The 20,876-nt window shown below is 38.4% G+C and overlaps 2 protein-coding genes and 1 pseudogene across 2 annotated transcripts; 1 reads left to right on the top strand and 2 right to left on the bottom strand.

Moving 5' to 3' along the window:
• Positions 1-774: 774 nt before the first annotated feature.
• LOC122002527 (probable protein phosphatase 2C 23) lies at positions 775-3,264 on the bottom strand. Its single transcript, XM_042557727.1, has 4 exons — positions 1,751-3,264; positions 1,548-1,661; positions 1,127-1,391; positions 775-1,015 (listed from the first exon to the last, which is right to left on the bottom strand). Exons 1-4 carry the CDS (start codon positions 3,173-3,175, stop codon positions 900-902), a joined length of 1,920 nt encoding a protein of 639 aa, XP_042413661.1. The 5' UTR covers positions 3,176-3,264; the 3' UTR covers positions 775-899.
• Positions 3,265-4,549: 1,285 nt separating this feature from the next.
• LOC122002526 (triosephosphate isomerase, cytosolic) lies at positions 4,550-9,595 on the top strand. Its single transcript, XM_042557726.1, has 9 exons — positions 4,550-4,684; positions 5,514-5,589; positions 6,064-6,187; positions 6,366-6,450; positions 6,788-6,920; positions 7,887-7,981; positions 8,210-8,288; positions 8,495-8,577; positions 9,360-9,595. Exons 1-9 carry the CDS (start codon positions 4,646-4,648, stop codon positions 9,396-9,398), a joined length of 753 nt encoding a protein of 250 aa, XP_042413660.1. The 5' UTR covers positions 4,550-4,645; the 3' UTR covers positions 9,399-9,595.
• A 288-nt stretch (positions 9,596-9,883) lies between these two features.
• LOC121999721 lies at positions 9,884-19,087 on the bottom strand (annotated as a pseudogene).
• Positions 19,088-20,876: the final 1,789 nt, after the last annotated feature.

Here is a 20,876-nt window from a genome sequence, read left to right as displayed (position 1 = left end):
GATCGACCTTTCTTTTGAGCTTTGATTGTTTTTTCCTTGAAACTTGTAAGAGGTTTTTTTTTTTGTCTTTGACACGTTATCAAATGGTGGTAAAAGAAGAATACGCTCGCCTCCAGCATTTCTGTCAACCCATCCCAAGGTCAACACGGAGAAGGTAAATCACGGGCGGCTACTAGCTTTTGGAATAGTGACTAACACATAAGGGAGACATTTACCTCGACTTTGCCAAGATTTGAATCCCAGACTTATAGTAATACCTTATGTGCTAGCCATTAGATCGTCCCGAGGGGATGAGAAGAATAGTGGACGGGCATAATCTCTCTTAAGTTTTTAGCTTATTTTAATTAACATATATCTTTGCTGATTAATTAGCAAGAGAAAGAGAAAAGAGTGCTTAACTTACAAGTATGCTATTCACCATTTCCTCAAGGGATCCTTCCGCAGCCCCTATAATTTATGTAACTTATTAATCATTCCCTCCCAACTTAATTGTATACGAGTTTCTTAATAAAAACATTCTAAAACTAGATTTCTTAATTTCAAATATCTTAAAAATAACTCTCAACTCGGAGTCATAATTAAACTAATCATCATTGCATTACTTGTTTTCTATCCCATGAAATGATTTCGATCTAGTGATAAAGACGAGACAACCATAACATGAACCCCTTGCTTCATAAATAATCCTTCCTATCATAAATACTTATTAATTAAGCACCATACTTCATTAAACAAACAAAAGAAAGTGAAGAGAAAATTGATTAAACATGAAGAGTATACATCAAGAAGCAAAGAATTGCAACTGGTTCTCAAAACTAACTAATATGAACACTGATTAACTTCGGATTTATCTTCATATTAACTATAAATTAATTAATTAATTAATCTCCATTCATGATTTACAGGCAGGACTGCCACATGGCTCCTTCCAAGGAGATGATGATGATGGAAACATCATCATGGTATTTTCTCCTGTCTCCTTGTGGCACGCCAAGCAATTGATCGAGCTCCATCCCTGAAAACAATCACTATTTTTTGAGAAATTAATTATCACAAAAAACTAAGAAATTAAGTTTAATTATGATTTAAGGTTTATTAAATTCTAATTGAGCATGTTTTAGAATACCGGCTTTGTCGGCGGCCCGATACAACGCTTCTTGGGCCAAATACTGGGCCGGATCACCGTCTGGATTCGCCGCAAGGAACATTTCAAGTTGGGCTACCACTTCCTTGTTGGTGAAGTACTGGTAGAGGCCGTCGGAGGAGAGGATGAGGTACTTATCCTTGGGCCCCACTTTGTGGTAGCAGAGGAAGGGATTGCAAGTGATGTAAGGCGAGTTGCCTTTGTAGTCGATCCTGAATGCCTCCAGCAGCGCAATGTTCCATTTTGGCTGGGTAAAATAATAATGATGACAATTATTTTTCTTCTCCAATAATAATATAAAATTAGTTTGCTAAAAAAAAAAGATATTTTAAGAATAATTTTCATTTCGATGATAATAAAAATGACGGAGGATCTTTTAATTTTTGTGGAAATTATATAAAACCTGTTTGAGATACCCTGCTCCAAAAGCCCGGGTAACCTTCAACGATCCCTTCACTCTGCCGTTGAAAATGGCGGCTGGGTCATCAGGGTGCTCACTTCTGATTCTTCTCAGTTCCTGGTTCACATCGAGGAGCGAGAGATAGGTCGATATATCCGTCGAATTGTTAGTAGTTTGGTGAAATTAAGTTCGATCTCGATGCTTACATCGGCGTTGGAGGTGCTGTGATCCGTGGTGAGCTGCAGCGCCACCAGCTCCTCGTCGTCGTAGGACTCGAGGTACTTCAGCGTCTCCTCCCTCAGCCCCTGCGTGGCCTTCCCGACCAAGCTCCAGAGGTCGGGGTCCGCCCGCCGGGCGAGCACGGCGCGGCTGTCGCCGACGTTCATCAGGTACACGCCCTCGCCCTTCATCAGCATCACCAGCGCGCAGGAGCCCATCAGTGCCAGCTCCGGGTTGGTTGCCGCTCTCTCGTCGGCCATCTGCAGGAACGCCTCTTCCGTCCTCAGCCCCCGCGAGAGCGCCTTCAGCACCGCCCTGTGGTCCACCGCGCCACCGCGGGAGGTGGGCTTGTTGTTTGGGTGCGAAATTTCTGGGTCGGGCATTTCGTCGAGCACCTGGTGGGCGCCGGCGGTTTGGGGCTTGTCGTCCCAGAGCAGCCCCTTGAGCTCCTTCTGGATGGATCTGTAGAGGTTGGCGAGCAGGTATTCGGTGGCGTCGGGGCCGTTGAAGCCGTCGTAGATGCCGACGAACACCCACCCGTGCTGCTCCGACACGATCACGTGCGTCCTGTCCTCGCCGGCCTTCCCCTGCGCCCAATGCGCGTGGGCGTTCGCGCCGTCGTACGAGTCGGATTCGTCGCCAATGGAGTCGAAGTTGGTGTGCTCGTTGCCGCTACTGCGGATGGTGGTCGAATTGCTGCTGAGTTCGGTGGTGGAGTCCGGATAGGCCGCTCCTTTGACGGCGATTGTGGTCCGAGGCGGTTCCTTCGAGGGACTATAACCGGGATTGGCTTCGGGCGTTTGTGCGATGCAGATGAACTTGGAGGCGGCGCGGGCTATGCGTTCGGTGATGCATCGGAGGAAATTGCGCCGCTGGAGGTCGGCGACGCGCTGGGACAGAGTGCGGTAGTTGTGGCCAGAGGAGGAGGAGGTGGAGGGACGGCGATCGAGGTGGCCAGAGTGGAAGTCGCGATCGAGGGGCCCGGAGTTGAAGTTGTGGATAGCGCCGGAGAACGATCCCGACAACCGTGGCTGCAGGGGAATCGAGGCGAACGAGGAGGAGCTCTCGAAGGAAGCGGAGGAGGGGCAAGCGAGGTCGTTGCGTTGGAAGGGCGGCGCCGTCGATAGCGGCGTGGTCACGTTGGCGCTGACCGCTGCGCCGGATATCAACCGGATGGAAGCGCTTCCCCCGCCATCGTCGCTGTGGTTGATTCGGAAGGAGTCGGAGACGGGCCGGGAAAGCTGGGGCACGTCGGAGCCAACGAAGACGAAAGAGTGGCCGAGCCCCTCGTAGAAGGCCTCAGATGCGACGGCGGCCGCGCCACCTCCATCTGGGCGACCACTGCCGAATTCTTCCTTGCGTTTACCCATCGAAGTGGAAAGAGAGATCACGGCGGCCGGCGGGAGGAGCATCGGACTCTGGACAGAGCGGCAGAGAAAAATGGAGAAGGAGAAGAATGGAGAGTTGACATTAAAATAGTTTAAAGAAAACTCTCATTCCTGTCGTTGACATTAAGATGGCTATCTCCATAGCTTTTATCATTAAAATTAATATTAATTTATAGACGAAAAACTAATTTATTAATTTAAGCCACACGATAATTGTTTTTTATTTATTTTTTAAATAGTTTAATTATCAAGGTCAAACCGCATTCGATGCGATTGCGAGGGTGGTGCAAAATCCAGGGCTATTGGGACGCGTATCGCGGTGGGACCCACAGGCCGGAGGGGAGAGCTTCTTTGACGTGGCGGATAGATGAGTGGCTGTTGGCGTGTGTTGCGGTTGGGATTGCACAGGGGATCGAAGCCTGCTTCTAGTGGGTTAAGGGAATACTTGGTTGGATGGAATGGGAATAGAAAATGTGAAAGAAATGAAAAGTTGATACTTTGATGGTGGATCCTACCTATTCAATTCCTTAAATATTAAAATGTGTTATTACTCAGCCTATTAGGGTATGAAAGTTCTTCTATTTTCATTCCCTATTTCTATCATTTTCATTCTCATTCTTATCTAGTCATTCTATCATTTACCTCACTAAGCTTGTCTTATCTATCTAATTATGTTTGATATGGGTATGACAGTATGTCTGAAGTCAACCTAGCTCATTCCAATTGCTTGACTTTACTGTGTTGCCTAGTTCAATTAGTGTTTTTTTTCCTCATTTGATCCTTTGGTTGACCTAATCCACCTATTTCATTTGGCATATTCAAATTTATTCCCTCGTCTTTATCTAATTTGCTATATTTTTATTTGATTTACACTCAAAGTTCATTCACATCAATCAAAATGATTTTATCGTTTGCTTGTTTAGCAACACATCCGAACCTACTTATGCCTAATTACTACCAAAATCTCTAAACCTTAAATTTTAAATCATAACTTAAGACTATTACAAACCATCGAATTGTTGCGTCTCCCATCAAACCGAAAACCTTTAACACCCTAAAACTTCAAACCTATTCTAGCGATGGTAGATTGGAAGCATGATCACTGCACGAAACAAAATTTGAATCACACGAAATTGATGGTTGAAGGGCAACACTTTTGTTCAACAATGTCATGATGTCACTTGAAACATAATGGGCCATCGGCCCATCATGGAGGCCTACCCTCTTACGAGACCATTTTGAATGGGCGGGTACAATTGTCGGGTGAGTGAATTAGGGGACGTAAAAGGACGCGACGAATTCCGGTTTTGATGATCTGCCGAGTCAGATCTCAAGAGTCGTCTGTTCTGATCGGATCGGTCGACCGAAAAATAAGGGGTAAAATCGTAATTTAGTTACTCGGTTTTGCCCTTTATAGATCAGCATTCGCTGTGAGCGCGAGTGTTGACAAATATCTCGATTAGGTTTCATCGTCAAAGCTTCTGGTTGCGGAAAATGGCCCGGAAGTTCTTCGTCGGCGGCAACTGGAAATGCGTAATCCTCGAAATTTTCATGCTCTTTTGTCCTTCTAGTTGATGGATCGGGATCGAATCCTTCCCGCACTTGTATCTCAGTTTTGATTTTGGCTAATAGTTTCTGAGTTCCGAAGCGTGGTACGATTTTTATGGCCCTTATCGATCTCCATGTTCTTCTCGGCGGAACCTAGAAATGCAATTTTCATGCACTTTTGTCCTTCTAGTTGATGGATCGGGATCGAATCCTTCCCGCACTTGTATCTCAGTTTTGATTTTGGCTAATAGTTTCTGAGTCCCGAAGCGTGGTACGATTTTATGGCCCTTATCGATCTCCATGTCCTTCTCGGCGGAAACTAGAAATGCGTAATCCTCAGAATTTTTCCGCTCTTTGTTATTATTTTTGATAGATCTGGATCGTATCTTTGCTGCACTTGTATCTCTGTTTTGATTTGGGCTAATAGTTTGTGAATTTTGTGGTACGATCTGTATGTTCCATGCTCTTCGTTGGCAGGAACTGGAAATGCGAAAGCTCTGAATTTTGCCCCTCCTTATTCTTATTTTTAATAGGTCGGGATCGTATCTTTGCTGCACTGGTACCTCAGTTTTGATTCTGGCTAATAGTTTGTGGATTCGGTGCTCGGTCCAAAATTTGTGTTTATTATCAATCTCCTTGTAAAATCTGTTTGGTTTCTTGACTGGTTGATTTTGTTTGAATCTATCTCGATTTTAGTTAGTTTTGTCTCTCGATCCTCTAACCCCGTGTGCTCTTTACTGCACGATTTGAAAAAAAAAACTTTTTTGATGGGATGATGTGAAAATTTGTGGTGTTTGACCTTTTTTGTCTGCAGAATGGGACGGGTGAGGAAGTGACAAAACTTGTCACCACACTGAACGATGGCAAAGTTACATCACCTGATGCTGTTGGTATGATTATGAATCTTTCTGTCGATCTTAGAGTTTGTTTGGAAACCACACCATACTTGTTCGTTATTTGGATGGTAATGGAGTGCATGCGTTCCTGATTTGATTTACTAAAGGAAGAGAGGCTGTCTTGTTGACAATTAAATTTGACCATTGTAACCATAGATTGGACCTATTTCTTGGTTGTGGTGGTATTGACGATGAAAATCAAGTGTGCAATTAGTCTGTAAGCAACATTGCATGTATAATTTACTGTCTATTCAACGTTGTAGTTCCCCTAAGTTTACATGCTATTACAATCGTTATCTTCAATTGACTGTATATTCTGAAGCCAAAGCATCTCCATTCTTAGACAAATATAATGACTTGGTGTTGTTGTAGAATGTTCGTCTTGATGCTTTCTATTTTGCAAGTGAATATAGTATACAGACAACCTTTATAAATATATGAATCCTTGTATTTTTATCACGTATGCAGAGGTTGTGGTCAGCCCACCATTTGTATTTCTTCCTCTTGTGAAAAGTTCATTGCGATCTGATTTTCATGTTGCGGCACAAAATTGTTGGGTGAAGAAAGGTGGTGCTTACACTGGTGAGATCAGGTAAGATTATGTTTTTCTTTGTTGAGTACAATTGTTAATCTCACTGTTTGAAGGAAGAGATAAACTGTTGTTTGTTATTCATGATCTATGATTGGAAAAATAAAACAAGGTTCCTTATTTTGTGAGACAAGTCCTTTCTGATTTCTATTTCTAAATTTGTTTGGATTTCCTTGTGCAGTGCTGAGATGCTTGTAAATCTTGACATTCCTTGGGTCATTCTTGGACATTCTGAACGAAGGGCTTTGTTGAGCGAATCAAATGAGGTAATTTTCCTTTGGAGTGTGGAGTAGTGGAGAGTATCTATATCATAAAAGAGCTGTGAAATACTTCAAATGCCGGATTAAATTTTATTTGTAAGTTCAATTTATGACTTACGAATTGGTTTTCTTGACATCAACATATAGAGTCATTTGACTGAATACTGTTGAAGATTTTGATTTGCAATGCCAGAATTGGAACTGATATTGAAGGATTATGTTTCTTGTAATCTTTTTTCTTATTACTATCATCACTTAGATGCAATTGGTTCAACTCTTAGGAAGTCTATAAATTTGATACAGTAAGTTTCTGCTAATGTGATTCATTGTTTTCTTGGCTTAGTTTGTTGGAGACAAGGTTGCATACGCAGTCTCTAAAGGTTTAAAGGTCATTGCTTGTGTTGGTGAGACACTTGAGCAGCGTGAGTCAGGAGCCACCACGGAGGTTGTTTCTGCACAAACGAAAGCTATTGCAGGTACTCTGCATGAGCTATTCAGACTTGTTGGTTGTGTTTTTAGTAAATGTCCAAACTAAGATAGTTATACTATTTTTAATAAAATTTTTTGCATAGTTGTTCTCATTGGGTAGTGTGATTTATCCCTAGCTATTTTAAAACAAGTTTCCATATTTTCTCTGAGGCGGTCATTCACCAGTTTTGTGACACTACTTGACAAAGGTTAGACAGATATAGGTTGAAAAGCCCCTTACCCTTTGTCTACAATTTTTTCTTTACAACATGTTTGATCAGTTCAAACTCAACGACCCTGACGAGTCCTATCAAGAATAGGATATGTTAAGTTTATTTGAAACAGTATTGTGTTAGGTCTTGTTTTTCAAGTATGACTTGTTGATTACTGATGGAGAAGAAAGGTCTTCAATTAAGTTATGGACATGAACCAAGACCATAAAAGGATTATAGAACTGCAGAATAAAATCTATGTGATTCAAATGATAAATTCTAGCATCAGCTCTAATCAACAATGCACCCTTAGATTATAATGCACTAAAAGTTGTAGTTATCTAATCTGAATCTCATGAATTAGCAATCTGTGTTCTTCTGTGATTTGGAGTATAGTGAGTTTCTCATCCTCGTTTAATTAAAAGAAAAAGTTGAAAACTAAGGTAAGACATCCTTTGTAGAGGACAATTCAGGTATACAGTGAACCTTTCTACTCCTAGTTGCAGCTTCAGCTGCTTATGTAGTATCATATGTTGAATTGAAGAAAACTAGGATTATCCTCCAAAATTGAAAATGTCATATACCTTGGAAACCAAGCTTCATTTTCAAGTGATGCCAAACAAATTCCTTTAATTGTGCACCTCAGAAAAAAAAGAAGAGAATCCTTTTATTGTTCTTGCTTTAACTACTAGTGAAGTATGGACCTCTCATACAGAATGCACTTATATTTCTAATTTACCTCTATTGCTCGCAATCTTACAGAACGGATTTCTGACTGGACCAATGTAGTCGTGGCATATGAGCCAGTTTGGGCAATCGGAACTGGAAAGGTTGCTACTCCAGCTCAGGCTCAGGAGGTACTTTCTGTGGCCATGCTAATAAGTTTCCTGTTAAGTTCTCTAGATAACAGATTGACAGCCAATAGCTTGTGCACTATTTGTACTCTGCAAATGTTGGATGCTGAAATGTCTCACCAATAACTTTTCCTGCCGAGCTATGTTCAATTTTTCTTTTCTTTTTCTTTTTTAATAAAAAAAGTAGTTTCTGAATAGATCCTTTGTATAATGAACTCCCTTGATGCTTAGGTCCACTCTGAATTACGAAAGTGGCTTCAGAAAAACGTAAGCGCCGAAGTTGCAGAATCAACTAGGATCATTTATGGAGGTAAATAATACATTATTAACACGATTTCCCCTGTTTCTTTCCACCAAAATTTTTATGATTTGCATTCATCAAAGTGAATTAAAACCATTCCCATCATTTTCTTCTTCTTTTGCTTCTGTTTTTGGTTAAATAATTGTTTCAATTAGCTTTCCCACCCTTGTCTGTGTTCTACGTGTAAGATTGATAGCACACATGAAATCCCGCAGGTTCTGTAAATGGAGCTAATTCCAAGGAACTTGCAGCACAGCCTGATGTTGATGGGTTTCTCGTCGGAGGGGCTTCTTTGAAGGTTTGTATCTTTCTTTGATTGTTAGCATGTACCTATGGTTTAAGCTTTAGTTTCGGTAAATAGTCATATGGCTTTTGCAATAGTTAACCAGTAATCGTATAGATTACAAGTTGGCTCACTAACTAAATCCATACAGCTAGAAGTGGGTGCAGTTTGGCTTACTGGTTTGATGAGAAAAATCGACACCAAATCAAAATATTTGGTTTGAAAAATTCAAATCAAAACCATTTTGGTTTGGTTTTGACGTTGTTCTGTTTGCAACCGGAAATTGCAAAATAAATACATACTAACCAATCAAAAACTACTTTCAAGCACGATTTCTTATGAGAATAACACTATTAATATTATTGTAATTTAATGATTATATTGATTACTGAATATACCAAATAATAAGAAACTGTACTAATTAACATATAAATACTAATTCATCTATATTCATATACATATTATAAAAGCCTTTGATTTTACAATTTGTATTACCTCAAATCAAAACCAAACCGAAACCCATAATTAGCTAGTTGTTAAATTGAAACCAAACCAATAAATTGTCAAATTGAAATTTTCATTTGGCTTGTATTATGAGGCCAAACCCGTGTTTGACCTCATAATAATCCTGTCTGTTTCTTGATTGATACTATTGACTTGATTGAATTAGACGAGGCCATGTGACGACTTAGTGAATTCTGTTGATTTGGTTGGATTAACATTCATTCTCTAAATTTAAACTGAAATTTGCTGCTTGTTGCTGTTAAATCTGATCATTTTCTTCTGCTTTTTCACAGCCTGAGTTTGTGGACATCATCAATGCCGCTACTGTCTAGTCCTCTGCTTGAGAAATTGTTGCCTCTTTTTCCAGTTGAAGTCTCATGATATTAATATTTTGGATTCGGAGCTTTTCTTGTGACTGGGATAAGCTAACGATATGAATAAGCCTTGATGTAATACTTCTTATTAAGGCCCGAGCATGTTGGGGTACATCACATGCAATTTTTGGTATAATATCAGAATTCAAATCAAATTGAGTGCTTGTTAGCTGATGTTAAATATTCCGTCTCTTATCTCAAGTATTCATGTCTTTAACTCTTTGCTTGGATACTTTCCTCCTCATCCACCTAAATTCACTTTGTCTTTTTTTTTTGTTTGCATTCTCCAATAATTTGAAGTGACCTGAGACCAGACCATTGCCCCTACCTAATTTCTCAGTCAAATTTATCTACAAATAAGTCCTAAAAATCTCGAGAGAAAAAAACAGAAGTTAAAAATAGTTTAAAAAAAAAAAGTTTAGACTTAAGTTATATCTCCAATGTTCTTGCAGTAGGAGGCTGCCATTCCAAAATACATTTATTGAAATATTTGTGCAACATTATTGAAATGATTAATCTACCAGTCCAGTGTGGTTTTTCTCTAATGCAGTTTGTTGTGTTTAATTTTGTACAATTCCTTGCACAATCTCCCCGTTAACCGATGATGACCCATCTTCCTCCGCTACTGTTTTTTTGCTTGGAGGCATCCTTGCTCGTGTTGTCGTTGTCTCAAAAACCTCGAACAAATTTATCGTAGTTTGTCGGTTCGACTGACTTGAATGGGCATTCTCCGAGAACCCGGATTAAGTCCTCTTGGTGCAGCACCTCCTTCACCAGAAGCAGCAGCTGCGCAATCTGGGCAACCTAATCCTTATGTTCCTTGATCAATTCCACCGTCTTTGCATATGCTTCCATGTCTTCTTGTTGTAAGGCATTCCTCTGGGGAAAAGACAGAAGGCCAACCTTGTCGCTGAAACCATAAACTGCAACTCGGGCATATGTCATCTTGGTCATTTTCTCGAGGTCGTTCTGAGCTCCAGTAGAGATCTTGCCCAACAGTAGCTGAAATCAAGAAATTCAAGCAGGTCAGAACAATAAAAATGACAAATTAACATTTGGGAAAACCATATAGAACATCGAATCACCATGACAGAATCTAGTTATCAGAACGAGATGAGAGAACAGAAGAAAACAAAGAGAACTAAATCGCTTCAGAAGCTTGTCTGCCTAATGTCATGCATGTTGTGTCGAAGAGCAGCTCCTTGGTTAACAGGAGGTTTTCATTTGGCACATATTGAGCAAATCCCAGTGCCACCGTTCCGCGAGGAACTATCATTACTTTGAGTAAAGGTTCCGCGTGCTTCAAGAACCATCCTAGAACTAGCAACAAAAACTAGCAGACTCCAACCCCATCAAAAACCTTTAGCAATCGCCACTCCTCTGTCGGACATTTTTCTCACTGGTTGGCGGGATTTATCTGGTAAATCCTACCTGAGTACGTATGATGTTTGTTCCAAGCAAACCCACAAAGAGAGGAATTTTTATCAAATGAGAAAGTAAAAGAAAACATTGTAGCAAGTCAGAAAATAGTAGTACGATTGGTTCTCAATAACACCAAAAAAATCCAACTTTAAGTGCATCCAAATTAGTTGTGAGCTTGGTCAAATCATGTGAATAGACAGAGCAATCAACCGCTAACACTTGTAATTAGTATAACATGATACTTGCATTTATTTGCATTAAAAAGGCATGGTTTCAGTCACTCAAAAAATGGCCCAAAAATGCATAAGCTAGAGAAACACTTTAGTAGCACAAACTTGTAAACACAAAATTTTAGATGCCAACTGGGCAGCTACTTGGTATTTTTGTAGCTGAAACACTGAAAAAAAAAGTTGTGAATTGTAAATTTCTGCTTTGAAATGTCATGGCCGCTATAAGATGATAGCATAAAGGAAGAAGGGTAAAGAAATATCTAAAAGAACATCAAAAAAATGTTATCATTGTGGCAATCAACAAGCATTAGATGATTAAGCTTGTGGTATTTGCAATGATGATGCAGCAAAATCAAGTGTGGAATGTATATCCAGAGGACGAGGAATAAAACTCTTGCAATTGTGGTTAAGCCGAAAGTCATCTCCAAGCCTCCAATAATCCTGTCAATAGCTGCGTCAAAATGCTGCATTGTGACTTTAGTACCCTCACTTCTTGCAGCAATTAATGCAGCCTCATTACAGACGTTAGCAATGTCAGCTCCAGTAAAACCAGGTGTAAGTGCTGCTAGTCTCTGAGAGTAAATACTCTGATTCCTTATCAAGCTTATTCTTGAGATAGATTTGGAATATCCGCTCACATCCTTTTATGCCAGGCTTATCAAGAGCAATTTGATGATCAAACCTTCCAGGCTTCAGCAAAGCTTTATCCAAAATATCTAGCCGATTGGTGCTAGCTAGTACAACAACACCAGATGTTGTCCCAAATCCATCCATCTCAACAAGCAACTGATCTAGAGTGCTTTCACGTTCATCATTGGAGCCTTAGAATCCACCACGGTCTCTTGCTTCCTGAGCTTCTTCCAGCTTCTCCTCAAATGCTCAACACTTCTAATATTGAAGTAGTACTTGTATTGGCTAGTAGTAGAGACAAGGATAGGTGTTCTAGTTTCCTGGATTTCATTGTCTTTGTGTTGATTGTTACTAGATCCAGAATTCCTTACATAAACTTTTGCAACTAACTTATTAGTCACAACAATGTGATCTACTAAACCAGGTTCCAACAGCTTGTTCTTGAACTCCTAAAAACTAATCTGCAAAAAATAGCATTCAAAATATAAAGAAAATAAAACTGAACTATTAAAAAAAAATTAATGTATATCCAGATTATAGAGTCCACGACTAATTATGTTAAAACAATAAATCTTGTGTTTGCGCTAAGAAATATATACTTGACATTTCGAAGAGTATAACTTTAAGCAAACCGAACTATCAGCCTTGTGTAATTTAAGCAAGTCGAAGTTTTGTTATCACGTATTACTATCATTGCTTTAAATTTGATGGAGTGCTCCTACCAAAAAGTTAAGATCCTATATGCTTTAATTTGATAGAAAGAAATGACAGATTAAATTAGTTGACGCCGAGAAAAGATTAGGTCAATCCAAGCAATCATCTTCCTCTAGACTCTAGTAACAAATATGAAAATTATTTGCTCTAGCAACTCTTGACATTGCTAAAAAGAGTGTTGAGATAAATTAACTCTGAAAATAGCTGCATAATCAACTATAGGTCCATGCTAAATCTAATACCACTCAACTTATGCATATCCTAGAGTCGGAGAAACAATAATCTCAAGATCGAACTTGATTGTTTTTCAGAACTAAAATCAAAGGGGAATTAAATACATAAAAGGAATTTTTTTTAATGAAACAAACAATACAGTTATTCTAGCTTAATATTCCTGATAAACTGTATTAGACTTTATTTCTTGGCATTCTTCTGCCACGGTGTTAATACATGGAAAGATCTTGGGTGACAGAGACACTAATAAAACAATAGATAATATGATTTATTTTCCATTGATTTATAAATCTTATAAGTTATTACAGTGAACAAAATAATATACTAATAGATCCCTACGAACCTCTCTTTGGTTAGAGGAACCAAAATAATTTGAAAAAAGCATCAATCCCAGTAAAAGTAAGGGATAGAGGACACTGCGAATTCTTCGATAGGTTTTCCTGAAATCTTTCAAAATCATCTGTGCTTGAATCCTATATAAACAAACAAACATAGTAAATAAACTGAAATGGAAAAATTAAAGTGAATATTTGCTATTAAATAATTTGAACAACTGTAACATCATAATCATAAAAAAAGAACAGACAGGCTTATTTTGGATACAACAATACTGCCTCAAATGAAGGGCTTCAGCAGTAGCAATTAGCTGAAAGACATTTTCACATTAGTTACAGAATATCCAAAAGGTGATGTTGTTAGAGTGTATACTGAAAACTTAAGATTTTGTAAATATTTATTTTGAATAAAGAATCATATTTGGTCAAATTATCTACATTTATTTGTAGTTATTCAATTAATTTATATTGTAAATAACATAGTATGTGATGTCACATACATAAGATAATGTTATCAGCACCTTATAAATTATAAACAGTAACTCACGACCAAGATGGAAAGGAACAAACCATCGGAAGGTCGTAGTGTAATTAGGTATTAGTTTATCTTAGCTATATAATTACACTAGTACACTTAGAGTGTATTGAGTAGGACCATCTGAGGTCGTTTCTTTTTATACTGACTTTATAAAGGAACAACGACCTCAGTTATTATGGAAGTGTGTGCTCTTAATCCTAATATAATAACAAGTACATATATTTGATATTTATTTCTTTAATTTATCAATGGGTGAGATTTAGTTCGATAAATCAATAAGCCCGATAAGTTGGGAAATGATATCACTTATAGTGTGTTGTTGATTATAAAAGGAAACTGTGTCCTAGAAATCTAGGTTGAGAATGTCCCCAAGAGAAGCTCATAAGGATTGTCATGTTAAACCCTGCAGGTGGACTTAGTCCGACATGATGATAAGGTTGAGTGATACTACTCTTGGACTAAGATATTAATTAAGTGAGTTGTCAGTAACTCATTTAATTAGTGAACATTCATTATCTTAAACACAGGGAGACTTACATACTCATAATAAGAAGAAGCCCAAAAATATAATTTGGGATTGGTGCGGTAGTTCAATAATAGTTCTCTAGTGGAATGAATTATTATTGATAAAATTAAGTTGTGTGTTCGGGGCGAACACGGGATGCTTAATTTTATCGGGAGACAAAAACCAATTCCTCCTCTCGGTCCCTATCGTAGCCTCTTAATTATAGAGTACTATACTCACCTATACTCACTTTCGTACCCATCTAAACGGGGCCGGCCAAGCCTTGCTTGGAGGCCAAGGAAGGGGCCGGCCAAACCATGTTTAGATGGGAATGATTGTGGCTGGCCCAAGCATGGGTTCAATCTATGTGTGGCCGGCCATTAAAAATATAAAAGGAATTTTAATTTTAAATTTTTTTCTTATGTGGAATATATGATTTAAAAGAGAGTTTAAAAATTAAAATATTTCCTTTTATAAGATTCTACAAAAGATTAAGAGAAGAGTTAAATCTCTTTCCTTATTTGTAGATTAAAAGGTTGATTTTAATTTTGGTAAAAACTTTCCTTATTTATAAATCATCCACATGTTGAAAAGATAAATTTTAAAATTATAGAAATTTCCTTTTATAATATCAACCATGAAGGGATTATTAAAGAGAAATTTTATTTTAAAATTTTTCCGGAAGCAAATTAGGAAGCTTTAATTTTTCTAGCGAAAAATTTCCTTGTTCGCTTGTTTTGATGTGGCCGGTCATATGCATTAAGAAAAGGATTTTAATTTTAATTAATTAAAATTTCCTTTTCAATGGCAAAAGAATTAAGGAAGGTTTTATTAAATTTTCCTTATTTGCCAAGGCTAAAGGATTATAAAAGAGGGGGTTTTGGGTGCCTTCATGATGACAACCTCTATTCTATTTCTCCCTCTTTTCTTCCTTGGTGTGGTCGGCCTCTTCCTTTTCTCTTCTCTCCATCTTTGTGGCCGAACCTCCTCTTCCTCTTGGAGATCAAGTGGTGGCCGGATCCTAGCTTGGAGAAGAAGAAAAGGAAGCTTGCATCCCTTGGAACTTGGTTGGTGGAAAATGTTCTTCATCCTTAGGAGGTTTTGTGCTTGGCCGAAACTTGAAGGAAGAAGAAGAAGGTGCTAGGTGGTTCTCGTCTCGGAAGATCGTTGCCCACACAACGTCCGAGATTAGAAGAGGAATACGGTAGAAGATCAAGAGGTCATTATCCACAAAGAAAGGTATAACTAATAATTATTTTCCGCATCATGTTAGTTTTGTTTCTTTGTAAAAATACCAAATATAAGAGGCATGCGATTCTAGTTTTTCGAATTAATTTTCGAAGTTGTGTTCTTTTGTTTTTTCTTTTTCTTGTGATTTGATTGTTCTTAGTGGTTAACCTAGGGTTACTATGGGAAGGTTAAATATTTAATTTCCTTAAAAGACTTTGTCTAGTTGGTGGTGGTTGCTCCCATATCCAAGAAGGTCTAATGCCTCGCCATGCAGTATTGGAAGCCGATTTTGGAAATAGATATTTAATTATCTTCGTGACCTAGGTGATTTGGATCGAACGTGTTAAGTTCTGCAGGAGATCCAAGTCTAAACCTAAAAGAACAAATAAGTTAAACTTAGGATCAAACGTATTAAGTTCCGCAGGCGATCCAAGTTTAATTTAAAAGAACACATGGTAGCTAGGAAAAGGTTCAGATCTTTGTACACAATTTTGTACAGTGAAATCATTAGATTTTTCGAGTAGCAACCAACAGATGCATGTAACGACTCTAAGTTGAATTTTTTGACCCTACCTATAGCAAGGATACACTGTCTTCCAAAGAGATTGCGAAATTTAATTTTATGAAATATTGTCTGATTATTTAAACAACTTTGAAGCAAACTCCTAAACTAATACTTCAAATGATTATTAGGAAATGAGGTAGGGATCTCAAGAGAGACCTCGTACTTGTGAACTAGAACTACTAGGTGAAATGGCTTTAGTTGTGTTATTCAGCAATACAATTTTTACTTCAAATGAATAACTAAATAAATAAGAACTAAAATTTTCACAACTTCTGTTGCAAACTATATGAGCATCAACATATACCTCACAATCACTAAAGGTACATGACTGATCTCAACATAAGCCTGTGCCCGTCGGCGATGCTTGCTTGTGACTTTTGAAGACATAAAGTTTGCCAACTCTAGCCCACAACTTTGTGTATTTTGACCTGGTCCACTGCTACACTGGGTATCATAGTAGGACCCTAGAAGGCCTATTTTTATGCTACTTATCTAAGAAACAGTTGATTGACCTAGAAAAGCAGAAATTCAAAGATAGCGAAGGCAGTGTTCAGTATTCACTAGTAAAGCTTGGTTCAATCTGTCCGAAGCACTAATGTTATTTAGTGACAACAAAGTTGAACTTTCTTTTTGGCCACTGGAAATTCTAGGTATAGAGCTTTAGATGGCATTTCATGGCAACTACGGATGATGGATGACAAATTTGAGTTTCTCGGTAACAGTAGAATTTGCAAAATATTTTTGAAAGACATTCGTCTGCTTATCCTATTTAAAAGAAAGCTTATCAAGACATGCTTCAATACATTTGGTAAATTTGAGTGGTAAACGAGAAACAAATTTCCAATTGGCTAAATTAGTGTTTTGATTCTTACTAAGAAAATGTTTCAAAGACACGCATGTTGTACTTGACTGAAATTGTATGGCTGTACAGTCTTGTCGGCTAACTAGAGGGGATGAATAACTCTGTAAAGAAAAATAAATCTTCCTCAAACTTTAGAGTTTTATAAGAATCAATACTTGTATAAAAAAAAAGAAACTAAATAAAGAAAGGAAGAGACATAAAAGGTTTACTTGGTTACAACCGGAGAGTTTGTTAATTCAAGGAAGATGAAAAGCTTACTAATGTCTCCTTCAGTCAGAGAAGGTTCTTACAGTAGTTGAAGCACTCAATTATAGAACAAGACTGAAAAGAAAATCAATTACAACTGTTATTCTGAACTATTGGGACCAGAGCTGTATTTATAGCCTTTGTCGGGGTGCTTGGAAGGGTTCAGGCGCCTCTAGGGGGATAAAATTTTATCTTTGTCGCAACGCAACGCGACATGTTGCATTTGGATAAAATTCAATTCTGGACGCCCAGACCAGAAAGTCAACTTCTAGTTGACTTTTTAGTCCGGGTCTTCCACTCCGGTTTCGCTCGCATTGGTCTAGGTCTTCTGCTTCGGCTCACTCACTTGAGTGATCTCAGCCATCAGGAATAGGGCTCACCCGAACCCAACTTCCGATCTTCTAGTAATCTTCCGCTCCGGCTTCTCATCCCTCGGAAACGCCACGCCCCTCCTTTTCGTCCACCCGTATACTCTTCCACAGCATCTCGTTCCTCGGACGCACCGAACTTGTCGGCTCTCTCCCATGCTGTCCTTTTCGCTAGCTGCGTTTTTCACTCGACTTACTGTGCTCCTAAGTTCCGACACACTTAGACACAGGGTTAAATACCAACAAGACCTAACTTGACTTAGTTGATCACATCAAAACTACTTTGGGGCACTAACAATCTCCCCCTTTTTGATGTGTGCAATCCCAAGTTAAGTTAGAGTAATAACAAAAACAAATAATAACAAGGTAATCAAATTAGTAATTTAATAATGTGTAAAAAATTAAATAAGTTACATTACCCTCTTCTTAGATTTAATCTTCACTTCTCCCCTTTGATCACATTATAATGGGATAAACTCTACAAAATCTAAGGAATAACATCAAGAAGTTTTTTAAAAAAAGATTTAAGTTCTAAAAAATGTGAGAGTTTTAAGCTTAAAAAAAAACTCTACTTTTACATTTGGATAACTAATTCATAAAAAAATTTTGAAAATTTATTTAGATAAAGTTTCACAGAAAAATAAATTTGCTAAAGATAACTCTGTGAGATATTTTTTTTAAAAAATGAAAATAAATTTTATTGATAAGTGAAGAAATTTTCTTTATCGGAGAAATTAAGTTCTGAATAATTTCTAACAGAAATTTTGACAAACAATTTAAAGTATTAGTTAATTAAATACTTCACAGTTAGTCAATTAAATATTTTATTTCAGTAATTGACTTCCAGGCTGTGGCGAGGTACTAGACTTTCTTGGTTATTGGAACAACAACCACTTCTAGACAAAGTCTTTTAAAGAAATCAAATATTTAATTTGCTCTCTGAAAGCCTTGGATAAAAAAAATCAATCTAAATATGATTTTGGAATCCAAAATAGATTCCTTCCTACAGGATTAATCAAAAATTTCTTAGGAATATATTTTTATGATATTTTTCTAATTTGGCCCTTATGGTATTTAAAGTACCAATTTAATGCATTGTATTTTCTAACATGTTGAATATGTGTGCATGCATGATTTTTTTAATTTTCTATTTCCTTTTTAAATTTTTTATTTTCAATTTTTACTTTATCAAAATCTTCTAATCGACAAGAACCAGCTAAGGTTGATTTTAATTCCTTATTTTCTTTTTCTAACTTACAGTAATTTTTTGATAATATTTTTACAAACTGAAATAACTTGTCAGGAGGAAGAGACCGTATCTGACTTACCTTGTCGATCCCGTAATCAGAAGCTTCCTCTGAAGTGTTGTTTTCTTCCAATATCGCTCCCCCTTCATCAATGCTCTTGATGCTCATTTTAGACGAGCTTGCTTCGTCTTCATCTTCTTGTGACTTGCCACTAGCGCAAGTCCAACGATTGCTTTGATCTCTTATTTGGACGATGTTTTATCTCACGTCGCCTTTAGACTTGTATACTTGTTCTAGGCTGCCTGCTTGTTCTTTTCCTTGTCCTTGTTCTTGCTTTTCAATTTTGGGCAGTTATCGTTCACATGCCCTTTTTCATTACAGTGGTAGCATCTTACTTTTATTTTTCATTTTGTACCCTGTATTTGATTAAATCTTTTAGATTTAAATAATTTTTTAAATCTACTTACTGTGAATGTCGTTTCATTGTCATCGAGAGAAGATTCAAAATCTCGTTCGTCCATCTTTGCCTTTAAGGCAATGTTGTGCTTTGGCTCCTTCTTCATATCTGCATATCTCGTTTCATATACTTCAAAAGTTGAAAATATTTCTTCTAAAGTACTTGATTCTAGATCCTTAGATATATAATAAGCATCTACTAATGATACCCATTCAGTAGTTCTAGGAAATGCGTTAAGCGCGTACCTTAACGAATCTCAGTTGCTTACCTTTTCCCTGAGATTCGTGAGTCCGGTGATGAGTTCCTTTATTCTTGAGTGAAGGTGTGCGACGGTTTCTCCTTCTTTTAACTTGATGTTGCTGATCTAGTTCCTGAGCAGATCCCGTCTCGCGAGTTTTGCCTCCGAGGTCCCTTCGTGTAGTTCTAGGAATTTCTCCCAGAGCTCCTTGACTGACTTGTAGACTCTGATTCGGTTGACTTCTAGAGGTGGTAAAACACTAAACAGGTGAAACTCCGCTTTGCCGTTTTCCACGAAATCGGCTTTCTTCTTCTTCATCCATTGGTATTCTTCTTTACCCTCAGGCACTATAAAACTGAATTTCATTATTAAAAGTAAATCGAAATCTGTCTTAAAGAATACCTCCATCTTTTTCTTCCAGCTCACGAATTCCCCCTCGAACTTCGGTAGGTAGATGCTCGGTCTGACCATCTCGTGTGCTTCGTTCGGCGGTTAGTTCTCCTAAAGTGAACCCTCTTTGATACCACTTGTATAACCATTGGCGACTGGTTAGAAGGGGTGAATAGTCTTGCAAAGAAAAATGAATTGGTTAGAAGGGGTGAATAGTCTTGCAAAGAAAAATGAGTCTTCCTCGAACTTTATAGCTTTATAAGAATCAACACTTGTATAAAAAAAATAAGAAGCTAAATAAAGAAAGGAAGAGATACAAAAGGTTTATTTGGTTACAACCGGGGAGATTGTTAATCCAAAGAAGATAAAAATCTCACTAATTCTCCTTTAGGCGGAGAAGCCTCTTACAGTAGTTAAAGCAGTCAATTACAGAACAAGACTGAAAAGAAATCATTACAAGTGTTGTTTTGAATCATTGGGACAAGGGCTATATTTATAGCCCCGATCGGGACGCCTGAAAGGGTTTCAGGCACCTCTAGGGGGATAAAATTTTATCCCTATCACAACGCAATGCAACACGTTGCATTTGGATAAAATTCGGCCCTTCCGGGCGCCCGGAAGGGTTCCGGGGGCCATGATTAGAAAGTAAACTAGTTGACTTTCTAATTCAGGTTTTTCGCTCTGGTTCCGCTCGTATTGGTGCGGGTTTTCCGCTTCGACTCCGCTCGCTTGGATGATCTCGGCCATCAGGAATATGGCTCACCCAAACCCAACTTCCGACCTTTAAACAGTCTTCCATTCCGGCTTCTCATCCATCGGAAATGCCGCAAGCCTCCATTTTGTCCGCCCACGTACTCTTCCGCAGCACCCCGTCTCTCGAACGCACCGAGTCCGTCGGCTCTCTCCTGTGCCATCCTTGAGTGAACTGAGTCCTGCGATGAACGCAGTTTCCTTGAAACAGATTTGCCCCACCTCCGGTTGTGCTTCGAGGCTTTCTCGAGACGTCTGTTTCTTAAGATATAATGGTGAATCATGACTCCCTCAAGCACTGGTGGTCATGATGAACTGAGTAGTACCTGAACTATCACGGGCACTTCGCTGAGCAAAAATTGCACGACAGATGAGGAGGGAACGTATGTGGAGAGTTTTTGCTTCTTTTTTTATGCGCGTAACCTTTTGCCTATGGTCGCAGCCTCCTTATATAGGAGCTCAAACCAATGAAAAT

The sequence above is a fragment of the Zingiber officinale genome, chromosome 7A, assembly GCF_018446385.1.
Source record: "Zingiber officinale cultivar Zhangliang chromosome 7A, Zo_v1.1, whole genome shotgun sequence".
NCBI lineage: Eukaryota > Viridiplantae > Streptophyta > Magnoliopsida > Zingiberales > Zingiberaceae > Zingiber > Zingiber officinale.
Note: the sequence above shows the minus strand (reverse complement) of the source record. Positions and strands in the feature narration are given on the sequence as shown.